This window comes from Myotis myotis, unplaced genomic scaffold (genome assembly GCF_014108235.1).
Source record: "Myotis myotis isolate mMyoMyo1 unplaced genomic scaffold, mMyoMyo1.p scaffold_m19_p_2, whole genome shotgun sequence".
In the NCBI taxonomy this organism is placed as follows: Eukaryota; Metazoa; Chordata; class Mammalia; order Chiroptera; family Vespertilionidae; genus Myotis; species Myotis myotis.
In genome coordinates, this window is record NW_023416324.1 from 114454207 (window position 1) to 114467174 (window position 12968).

The 12968-nt window shown below is 35.3% G+C and overlaps 1 protein-coding gene across 22 annotated transcripts in view; it reads right to left on the minus strand.

The window, feature by feature from the left end:
- Positions 1-12968, minus strand: part of USP25 (ubiquitin specific peptidase 25) — a 163351-nt gene that overhangs the window by 21936 nt on the left and 128447 nt on the right. For 20 of the 22 annotated variants that reach the window (XR_004973995.1, XR_004973994.1, XR_004973993.1 and 17 more), the window contains 2 exons: positions 1698-1876; positions 98-176 (listed from right to left, as the gene is read on the minus strand). Coding sequence is in view for 19 of the 22 variants with exons in the window: in XM_036349165.1 (XP_036205058.1) it covers positions 98-176; positions 1698-1876 (258 nt within the window). In the remaining 3 variants the exon portion in view is untranslated. The remainder of the gene's footprint in view (positions 1-97; positions 177-1697; positions 1877-12968) is intronic. The other 2 variants (XM_036349171.1, XM_036349172.1) reach the window with 1 other exon arrangement.

Genomic DNA, 12968 nt, shown 5'->3' on the forward strand with positions numbered 1-12968 from the left:
CACTTTCTCAGGTGCGTAGCTGTGCTAAAATGAAAGGAAGATCAGTGAACCACAGAATTCCTCAGTCTATAGTTTGACCTCTCACAAAGCACATTACCTCATATTCCTCCAAGTTTACTTCTTCAGGTCTTATCATTTCAAGTTTGGCTTGGGCCACTTTCATTATGTTGTGACACCTTAAAATAAAAAAAAGTATATAATCCTAAATCAAAAGCCAAATCCATAAAACTGAAAAATGTGTGTTAAATAAATGAAACTACACAACACATATATAAATGAAAACCACTGTAACTGAGGAAACAACTCCCAAATAAGCTTAAGAAAAAAATGTGTTTTTTGAGACCAATGTTGGTTACAAAGTACATAAAAAAGACTGCATGATTCTAAGTCAATGATTCTAAGTCAAATTTACTGTGTTATACTTATGGCTTTTAAATTACAGTCTATTAATAAAGATTGCATAGATAAAAATATACTTTTAAAAATAATTTGTATTTATTTAGCTCAAGATACATTAAATTTTACTTCCCCCAATAGCATTATTTGCAAATAGTACAAAAGAATACAAAACATTCTTATCATTTCAAGTAAGAATGGAAACATTCCAATAAATTCGTGATCAGAAATCCCTACAAAATATATTTAGTTATCACATGCTAGCACATACTCTGTCTTTTAAGCACAACACAAATTAGATTATTAAAACAAATTGACTATCTGCAGTTGCCAGGACAAAAAATTGCAAAAGAATAAAAAGTCAATGTGATTATTCCATAAATCTCTTCCCCAAATTCAGGAGCATATGTTTATTGGAACATGTGCATTAACAGATAGATTAAAAGGGTCATAATCATACTTCAGAGCTCTTTGTAGCCATATGTAGCAAAATAAATGATAACCATACTTCTACTATCAAAAACTGAAATAGCCAACACGCACTGAGCACTCAGTGTCTACTAGGTATTGTTCAAAACCATTTACTTGTACTATTTCTCTTAATCCTAAATTTCAGACACATGGTGAGGCAGGAATTAATACTAGATGTTCATTTCTCCTCATATTCTCCTCTGCTAAACATATTTTTCATTAAGTATTTTGAAATTTCATAAAAGGATAATCACTTATTTCAAAATTAAAATGCAATTACAATGAACTCCAAGACAGCATAAATGTTTCTGTATTCTAAAATAACTTCCAATACTTTGATCTTTAACTGAGACCTTTTTTAAACAGTATTCGTTCTCACTAGATTAAATTTAAAATTTTAATATTAGTAAATAATTTTATAGGAACTTCTAAGAGAAAACTTTTTTTATAAACTAAAATTAATTTAACCAATTATCTGACTCCAAATATCCTTAGTATAAAGGTTGAAAAATTTTTATCTTTAAAATATTGACTCCCACAAAGCAGTGATTACAGTATACTCTTCTGTGTATCATTATATTGCTTAGCTCACAACTGCAATGTATGGAAACGATGAGTTATTTTCAGTTCAAGCTTTTAAAGGTCATGATTATAACCTATAGATAAAATTACAAAGCAACTGTTCAAATTAAGTAAAGTCAGATTTCGTGCTGTATTTATTGAAATGTCTTTGTGTATGTGTAAAATAAACATTCAAAAATTGCATTGGGAACTACAAAAATAAGAACAATTTGAGCCTACGAATAAGGTATTTTGTATTTTTAAATTACCTTTCATCAAAACTCAGGTTTCTATCTCCAAATTGTTCCAGCAATGTTTTCTCAATGATTTTCTTTGGCGCCTGGTTCTGGATAAAGTAGACCACTATGTGATGTAGACGATAATCTGTTTCTGGTGGGGTATCTTCTTGGGCCAATCTAACCAACCTTGAATATTCCAACTTAATTGCCTAAGAAATGTAACAAAATGTCAGTTTTGGTTAGCTATAACAATGAAATCTTTGAATATTATAACTTTAATTATTGTTGCATTCAAATATGCCTTTTTTCTTTTAAAGTACTACAAACAAGATAGTATGTATAAAAATATTTATTGTTTCATGTTCCATAGATTAAAAGAACTTTCTAAAAAACTGCCCACATAAGCCCTTCCTTACCCCTTCAATATATAAATGTTCTTTGTTTCTACAAAGAAAAATGGTAAAATAAACAATACATCTAAGGTTACTATGTGAGCCAATTTTATAAAACTTATCAAAGCCTGGTCAAAGTCTATTCAGGGCCTGGTTAATAATTGGATGGGAGATAGCCTAAGATTGAGATACTAAGCATCTCCTATCCTATGTTTTCTAGAATCAGTTTGATGTAGCCTCTAATATCCCAAATTCTATAGCTGAAATACAGCTCCTGTAGAATACCCATATCTGAGAGAAAATGGCTGGCTCTTGAATCCTAATAATATTATTACAATTAACTTTTGGTTGGGTAGCCCACAGATAAGGGATGAAAAAGCAAGCCCAGAGATTGTAGTTACCATAGAATGAAGTCTTTGTTGCTTCAAACTTTTTGCATTTTATTAATATAATTATTTATTAATGAATATTACTACTATTATGCTGGAGCTTTTCTTTATAGATAAAACACCTCATAATTTATAACTAATTATGATGGAAAATAAATACTAATATATTTCTACACGTGAGCAAATGGTTTGAAAAAGATCTGCTCATACAGAAATATATGTAGAGTTACACATCAAATAATGCTGTATACAAGAAACCTTTACGATTAAAGATAATTTTTAGAATACTCATTTTTGTTAGACTTATTCCTAATTGTAGCTCTATTAACCATAAAATATGCAACATATATTTCAAATTATCTTTTCTATAGAAGGGTTTTTCTTTGTCAAATGTATGCTTTTAAGTAATTCTTGGACATACAGATTTTACCACCTATACGACTATATTTTACAGAAGGGAGAAAATATAACTAACAGACATTAAATGTTCTAGTTATATACTGTTATACTTCATTAAGGGGAAGGCTAGTAAGTTCTTTCTATATAGCTCAGCATTATAAATAGAGTAAGAATTACTTTTTAGCTAAAATAATATATTCTATTAGGTTATTTTTAGAATATATATGTCATTCTAAATTCTGAGAGCTGTGGTTAAAATAGCCATGGAAATTGACTATATCTTAACATGTAGGATTATCAAGATTCACTTCTTGGCATACCTAATTAGCACACATGAACTTTGCTTAGAACTATTTAAAATCTCCCCATTTTCCCTATTTGAAAAAAAGGCACATGTTCATTTAATAATCAAATTATACTGAATTTGATAAAATATATAAAACAAAAACAATAACTGCTTTTACTTGTTACGCCCCTTAGGCAATGACTGTTTAGGCTATTATAGGTGTGTTTTTAAATATTCAAATATTTTAGATATTGTGCTTTTGGCCTAAATTAGTATGGCCAAAATAAAATAAATTTGTATTGAGTTTGTTAAGATAATTACTATAGTTTAGAGATAGAAATTATAACACTAAATAGTTATCCATTTTTCTATCTACTTTCAGAATAGAGGCTGTGATTATTTTATAAATAGTACATGGGTTTTTATTAAAACACTGGAATATATATATATATATATATATATATATATTCTTCTTTTACTCTAAGATTATGTTTATTTTTTGATTTTTGCTCTATTTAAGTCTCTCCTAATTTTTACAAGTAAATGACAAATTTACAATCCATAGGTGTTTAACCCAGTAGAGGTACGTTTTAATTTCTCGAAGTAATTTTTCAAAAACTCTTTTTACTAGCATACAGTCCTCATTTTTAAAATTTAGTTTTCTAACTTTTAAAATATTCTGCAATCCTATTTGTTCCTTCAAACTGTCAACAGATTTAGCATGCTGATATATTTAGCAGAGCTCTAATCAATCTATCACTAATACAGTTAACACTGTTGAGTTATTAAATCAACCTCATATTAATTCCTCAGAGTCCTTTACACTTAGAACTGTTTGTCCTTTCAGTTAATTTAATTATCACTGATACTGCAATGAAACCACCACACATTTACAAAATGAAATGTGACATTGGTCAACAGGTGATAGAACTGCTTTGCATTTAATTTTTCAACTTTTTTTCACCAGTCCTACTAACCAGGCCCAATGTTACCTATGGTCTTATTTCTCAGTAGAGGCCCAGTGCACGAATTCGTGCATGGGTGGAGTCCCTCAGCCTGGCTGGCAATCGGGCCTGTGGGAGGTTGGCTGGGGGGAGGGGCTGCGGGATGTTGGGGCCATTGGAACCTGCCGGCGAGGGGGAAGGGCCACAGAAAGTTGGCTGGCTGGCCAGAGGGAGGGGTCATGGGAGGTTGGCTGGCTGGTCAGGGGGAGGGGCCATGGGAGGTTGGCTGTGGGAGCGCACTGACCCCAGGGGCAGCTCCCATGTTGACAGTCTGCCCCCTGGTGGTCAATGTGCATCACAGCGACCAGTCGACCAGTCATTCGGTTGTTCAGTCGTTTAGGCTTTTATATATATAGATTCCTCTTCAACAAAGACCTCCTCCATCCACCTAGGTCAGGCTTGTTCCAAGATGCATATGTGCTATTGTTCTTAAGTTCTCCACATACAAGATGTCTTTTCTGGTTCATACCCCATCTATCTACAGATGACTTATTCAGTAAGACTAGTTTAAGTCTCTCTTACAATCTTTAATTCTAAAGATTCAAATGATTTCTACCTAAACATTTTTTACTTTTCTAAATCATAAAATCATTCTAAATTTTTAACTTCTTACAGACTTTATTTTGATATAACTATACATATATATTAGAAGACACCAAACATACAAATATATTATATACTCTGGAGGCAGTAGGATCAGAGGGAAAATCGGCTAGACAAAGATTCGGAAAGCTAGTATATCATTTACTAATTGTGACAGAGAACCAGTCACATAATTCTCTAAGTGCTATTATCTCTAAAATAATGTTAGTTGAATACAAAGAGAATGTGTGTCTATATATAAGTAAATGTATGTATTTTAAATGTTTATGGACTATTATTTAAAAATTGACAGTGTAACAGGGATGAAGAAAACCCACTTCACATTCCAGAGGATCAGCATCATGTAGGATATGTTCTTTCACCACAACACTAACAAACAGAATTATAAATAAAGGTAACTCCCAAACTAAACACTTAGAAATTTAAAATACTGCTTTAAATAATTCTTAGGCCCAAGGAATAAATGTATATTAATATTGAGAATATGAGATATCAACATCTATAGGACACAGACAGATTGGTAGTCAAAGAAAATTTCCAACTTAAGTAAAATAAAATTACTTCAAGAAACTAGGGAAAGAAAGAAAATAAACCAAAGTAAACTAGAGAAATAAAATAATGTGGTAATTGGATATAGTTAATTATTTTTCTTTCCAAAAAGCTAAATGGAAGACCAAAAAATGGAAGAAAACTCAACACCAGAAATAAAGGTGATAATAACAAAAATACAGGTAAAAGTTTTAAAAATTATAAAAGGATAATACATATAACTTTATGCCAATAAACTATAACATCTTGATTAAACAGATGATCATCTAGAAAAATATAAATTACCAGGATTGCTTTCAGAGATAGAAAAACTGAAGAGACCCAGCAAAACTACACAAGAACTGAAAACGTTGCCCGAGATATGTACTCAATAAAGGAATCAGGCCCACATTGTTTTAGAGCTGTGCTGTTATGTCAAATCTTCAATGACAAGGTGATTTCTATCTATCTACACTTCTCTAAAGACTGAAAAAAGGGAAGAGTCTCCTTAATGATTTTACAAGGCTAGTTTAAACTGAATACCAAAAATTGACAAATATAAAAAAGAAAGTATGTATCAATTTATCTATGAACATAGATCTCAACATCCATATTCATTTTTGATAAACGACACTGTATACAAAAAAATATATAGGAATACATGGTGTTTGCAATGATTTTTCTAAAAGCCAATATTAAGATTACAAATTAAAAAGAAACCAGTTCAGTATCTCAAATAGATGCATTAAAAATTTTCTAAATTTCAGCACCAGTGTCAAAGAAAACTCTTAATTATGAATTAAAGAGTGTTTTTAGATTTATAATAATAGATTAAAAACCTAATCCTATATAATAAAAGCCTAATATGCAAATTGTCCCCCCAGGGGGTCGTTTGACAGGGAGTTCAACCGGGAGACCAGGAGCTCTACTGCTTGCTATGATGTATGCTGCCATCAGGGAACATGGTGGGCATCTGCGATGTGGTGCTAGCAGAGGGTGGCAATGGAGGCACTGCTGGCCCCGATGGGCCCGGATGAAAGCGGGACCACAGTGGGATGGTGGAGTAGGTAAGCGGGCAGCAACAGCCAAGGTGGGTGCGAGCAGGGACCTGATCACCCCGCCGATCGCTGCGTAGAGGGAAACAAGCAGTGGCTGTGGGGGGTGGGGCCGCTGCCGCATCCCAGGCACTTTGGGAGCTGGGAAGGGGGCCTGGTACCAATCGATCTCCCCACAGGCGAGATGGTGGAGCATGTGAGGTGGCGTTGGCAGGCCAAGGCGGGGTGCCAGGCAAGGCTGTGGGGTTGGGGGCGCGAGCTGGGGCTGCAAGGCTGGGGGCGCAAGCTGGAGCCCAATCTCCACAGGCCACCCCCAGGGACCTCACCAGTGCATGAATTTGTGCACCGGGCCTCTAGTATCCTATATAATCAAAGCCTAATATGCAAATCAAATGGCATAACGACCGGCTGCTATGATGCGCACTGACCAGGAGGCAGATGCTCAACGCAGGAGCTGCCCCCAGCCTGCAGGCCCCAGGCCAGCCAAGGAGGGTGCAGTGGGGGCCCTCGGTCTCCCCGCAGAGGGAGGCAACCGGCAGCGGTGGCAGTGGGGCAGGGCTGGCCGGTGAGCAGGCCATGGGGGGGCCGGCCAGTGAGCGGTCAGGTCCCGTCCCCCGATCACCCCACCGGTTGGCCCTGATCGCCAGCTGCCAGGCCAAGGGACCCTCCCCATGCATGAATTTCATTCATCAGGTCTCTCGTCCTTAATAATAAAACACACTAGAGACATTCTCATTAAAATAAAGAACCTCTAAGGTACTTTTGTTGTTTAAATTAAATAAGCATTTGCTTTGCTAAAGTATTTGTTTTGTCTGTAAGTTGAAAACTGCATTTTGCTTGTCATTTATCTTTAAATTTGTTTTTAGTATCTTACTGTGTAGAATTTTTAAAATCTTATAAAATATAGCAATATTTTCTTTATAGATTTGGGCCTATATGAACACTTTCAAAATTATGCACATCTCTAGTTCTAGTATTTTCAGGATTTTACTTTTGTTTAGATTCCTAAATAAGGGATTTTGTTTTCTAGAAGTAGCCAAGTAGTCCAAACATAAAATTTTGACTAAAGCATCCTTTATACACTGACTTTAAATAACATCTTTCTCACATATTAAGTACCAGTTATAAGTGAGACTGCTTGGGTCTCTCCATTTCACTGATATATTTTATATTACTATCTACTGAATAAACAAAGGAGTAATAACAATAGGCATTTCAAAATTAAAAGAGAGTGATAAAGTTATGTCACCAAGAAACAACTGTTATGAAGAAATGAAATAAACACAAAAAGGTCTCATAATATAAAACTGTTATTACTTCATTAACATCCTAAAGGTACTTTACTAGGTTTAGAAAGTAATTTACACAAAAAAGAAATTTTAATATCTTTTAAAGTAAATTAAAAAAGTTAAACTACTTCCACAATTATAATGATCATATGACCTTTCAATCCCACCCCTGTACATACACACACAAGCAACTAGTACTTTGAGAATGTTATTCTTTTTTTCCCTTCTGACTTTTATTTTTGCTCATCAGAGTAGTCCTGCCCTGCCTTCCTCTGGATTTCATTTTTGCATGATAGAAACTTTTGTTTTTGAGTCATTATTCTTTTGGGATCTTCCTGTTAACAATGAAAACCAAGCCTAACAAATAGTCAAATTGGGAGAAGAACCTAGGTAAGTGTCTTTCCTCATTTATTTTCCCAGATCTCCCTGCCAGTTAACTCTTTCATATTACATGGTTATAGGAGCAGAATCCCGTGTGGGAAGCTAATATAGTCACTGATTAGGTTGGTAACTCAACCTAATTCAGAAGTTAAACCTTAGCAACTCCACTACCCAGCCTGATGTAAGTTTCACTTTGCAACTTATATTTTTATCAGTAACAATGCTCACATTTTCATCACATGGTTTTACCACTAGCAAACATATATCACACATAAAAAATGGCCTGATCATAAATGCGTAAGGAAACTCCTATCTAGGAGTACTTAGGCATAGAGTTGAAAAGCTTCCTTCTTCTAGGTGAAAGTCAATAGAAAATAAATCCAATAAAGATTTTTTTGGTAATATGACAGGATAGGAGGGATATTTAAAAAAAACAAAAACCTTCTCCCTCAATTTATAATAAACTATTAAAAAATTAAAAATATACTATATCTATTTTAAGAATAATAGGAAGACAGAAGTGGCCATCATTTGTTCGATACTGTGCTATATACATATTTTGGACACCGTATTACTGAGTAACTGCAATTTCTATATATTACTTTTGAACAAATTTCCCAAAAATATATATTATAAGCTAGAATTTTCCAAATGTTAGTCATATACTTATACATTATTTATAACTGTATAAAAAAATTATAAACAAATAATGTTTAGATAAGATTACATACATATATACTCAATTACAGATGGGTAAAAATAAAATGTACACAAATATAAATTTCAGAAATTTGCTGCTGCATAAAAATTAGAGGGTAAACCAAAAAAGAGAAATATATGACATGTGGAAAATACAAGGATAACCAGATGCACAGGGCACCCCAGGGGTGATGGGGAAAGGAGATCTTGAAGTACAGGAAACAGTGCAGATAAAATTCACAAGAACAGAATAAGAGGAGATTCAAGCAAATGGTGGAGACTTTAGAAGTGAAACAGTGATAGCACATAGAAAATTAAGCAAACCAAAGAATAAAACTCCAAGGAAAATGAAAGCTGTAGTTATAAAAAGAGAAAGTAATAATAATGTTTAGAACTTAGGTCAATTCCGAGGAGCATACTAGTACATAGGCATTATAGAAAGAATTCTGATTTAATAAAAATGGCAAGATTTTAGGTGTGTGTTTGTGTATGTCTGAGAGAGATGTAGTAGTGATAGGAACTGTATTGTGAGTCAGTGTGAGGATATGAGGTGGGAGAAGAAAGGGCTCATCATTCACATCCCACAGCAGGGAATTCAAAATTCATGTGTAGAAAAAATGTACCTCATGTGAAGATTAAAAATGGCGGCAGAGTAAGTGGATGCTACACAGACACGCTCCCGGGACCAAACTGGAATTACAACTAAAATACAAAAAATATCCTGAATAATTAACTGAAGATTAGCTGGAGAGAACCCTGATAACCAAAGATGTTAAGTGAACACAGCATAGAGATGGGAGGTTGGGAGGAGGCACAAAAGAACAGGATGGGATCCCACAGACAGCAGCTTAAGTTCCAGAGAGATATCTCAGCTGTGGGGAGTTGCCCTGAGAACTCAGGGATCTAATCTCCAAGTTGGGCAACCCAGCAGAGAGCACAAATGAGAAAGGTGCTCACATAAGACCTGGCTATGAAAAGCAGCACGGTTGCTGTCTGCCATGGAAAGATGGTTAGAAATGCAGGCACCCTCTTAAAGGACCAACACAAAGTATTCTGTGTATAGCCCAGGGGTGGGCAAACTTTTTGACTCGAGGGCCACAATGGGTTCTTAAACTGGACCAGAGGGCCAGAACAAAAGCATGGATGGAGTGTTTGTGTGAACTAATATAAATTCAAAGTAAATATCATTACATAAAAGGGTACGGTCTTTTATTTTTTAGTTTTATTCATTCCAAACGGGCCAGATCCGGCCTGCGGGCCGTAGTTTGCCCACGGCTGGTATAGCCATTACCTTGTGCTCCAGCAGAGGGAGGTCAGCGTGGACAGGAGCTATGTGAGCAGAAGCTAGAGTAGGGGGCTCTAAGGATAGAGCTTAGAAGGCAGACACTCTGGGTTTCTGTGCCAAGTTATTCCCTTACACTATGGATGTCATCTTACACAGACATTTGCTATCCAGGCAGTTTTGCCTACATGGAAGAGAGTTGAACCACCCTATTGGAAAATACATTGCCCCACCCTGTGGAGTTTCCAAGGCCCATTAGGAGACTGAGAATAACAATTATCCTCCAGGCAGAAGCAATTGCCCCACCCTGTTGGAAAAACTATCCTCACCTGTGAATGATTGATTGCCTGTGGGCTACTCAAGACTAAATCCAGGCAGTCTTCAGGCAGAGGCAGTCTCTGGAAGCTATGAGTATTTCCCTAATCTAATTAGTGAGAAACAGAATTTGACACTGTCCTGCACTAGAGACTGAGAAGCATAGCAGATCTACCTAATACATAGTCACAAACTGAAACAGGCAGCCAAAATGAGGAGACAAAAAAAACCACCACCCCCAAATGAAAGAAAGAGAGAATTCTCCAGAAGAACAGATAAATGAAAGTAAGAAATTTATCTAATATAACATTCAAAATAATGATGGTAAAGATGCACAACAGCATGAGAAATGACACGGTAACTATGAAAACAGAAATAAAGAATGACACAGCACTAATAAACAACACACTGGAAGGAATACACAGCAGATCAGGGGAAAGTGAGAATCGGATCAGTGAATTAGAAGACAGGGTAGGAAAAAAATCACTCAAGAGAACAACAACAACAACAACAACAAAACAAGAGGGACAGATTAAGGGAACTGTGGGACAACATGAAATGTAACAATACTGGCATAGTAGGTGTGCCAGATGAGGCAGAAAGGGAGAAAGAGACAGAGAAAGTGTTTAACACTAGATTGCCCAAGGAAGTCATTTTGACTGCTTTTTAATTTCAATTAGAAAAACAATTATGTATATAAGGACACAATGTCTTAGAATTTTGTGACTTTTTGTAGAACATATAAATGCGTTTATCAATAATTGTAGTTACCTCCCCCCTCCTTCATTTCCGGTACATATATATGTGTTATACCTATGTTGCCCAAAAGCAGTCATTTGACTGCTTTGGAAATTTTGAATAATCAAATGACTCTTATTATTGAATTGAGTAAATTTCTTATATGACCAGTTCGGCTCTGTATTGAAATAACAGTTTTCATTTTTTTTCGATTACCGTCACATGATAACATACAAGTACATGATAAATTGTCGGTACTTGATAAGTTGCAGTTGCTCAATAAGCTAAACTAGTACTTGTTATTTGAATCTTTATTCAGTGATACTTGTTCTAATAAGTTGTTTATTTTATTTCTTTTGCTCCCTAAATTCATGAAAGAAATGTCGAATAGAAGGGAGTTATTGGAAAAGCTAACGAACATAAGTGAAGAGTGCTCCGATATAGAATCAGATGCAACAAATTCTGAAGTATCATCTGAAAATGAAGCGGATTATATTCAAAGTGAAACATCTGACACTGAAGATAGCGATGAAGAGTCGATCACCAATGATGAAAATGAAAGTGCCATCAATATGCCCAGGAAAAGGTGTAGGGTGCTAAGTAGTTCAGACTCTGATGAAGAAACTGAACACACCTTTCAGGAGACCGAAACAGCTGCCGATGGTACTGTGTGGTCAAAATTTGACGAAGGTGGTATTCCTGGAAGGTTACCATCTACTTGGATTTTCAAGGGTGTGAAAGGGCCAACAGGCTACGCAAAAAGGAACATTATGGCAGATAATCTTATCAGTGCATTCTCGTTGATAATAGATAACTATATTATCAAACATATAAAAAAGTGCACAGAAGAAGAAGGCCGCCGAATTTTGAGGAACGATTGGACAACAACATTACCGGAAATACATGCATTTATTGGGATTTTATATGCTTGTGGAGCCTACGAGGCAAAAAATTTAAAACTGAGTTATTTATGGTCAGCAAAGTGGGGTCCCGAATTCTTCAAAAAAACTATGGCCAGAGAAAAGTTCAAGCAAATCCTACGATTTATTCGTTTTGACAAAAGAACCGAAAGAAGTAGGCACCTACAAACAAATAAGTTTGCCTTGGTTTCGGAAATATGGGACAAGTTCATTGAAAATAGTCAAGCTTGCTATCAACCAGGGCAAAATATAACAGTTGACGAGCAATTATTTCCGTCAAAAGCCAGGTGCAGGTTTACACAGTATATGCCTAATAAACCCAACAAATTTGGCATCAAATTTCTGGCTTGCATCAGATGTTAGTAGCAAATATGTTTTGAATGGTTTTTCTTATTTGGGGAAAGATGAACAACAACCATCGTCAATGCTTCTCAGTGAACACATTGTTCTGAAACTTGTCAAGCCATATACAGGCTGTGGAAGAAATATCACGACTGATAACTTTTTCACTAGCATGTCACTCGCAACAAAATTATTGGCCAAACAAACAACTCTAGTTGGAACTATTAGAGGAAACAAAAGAGAACTACCCAAAGCAGCCAAACAAATGAAGGATAACATGCCTCGTTTTTCCACTCTGCTATATAAATCAGAGAATTGTGTTCTTACAATATATAAAAGGAAACCAAATAAAAGAGTAGTTGTTCTAAGTTCTAAGCATAAATTTGTGAAAATTGATAAAAGTAATAAAAAAATGTTACCGGAATCTATTCAATTTTATAACAGCACAAAATTTGGAGTTCATATGGCAGATCAAATGGCCAGAAAATACACAGTAAAAGCTAGTTCTCGTAGATGGCCCCTAAATAGCATGATATTAAACAATGAATGGGTGGCCAATGCTATTAATCAAGAAATCAAAAACTTCCTGGAAACAAATGAAAATGAACATACAACAACCCAAAGCTCTAGGACACAGCAAAAAACCTTCCTGAGAGGGAAGTTCATAGCACTACAGTCA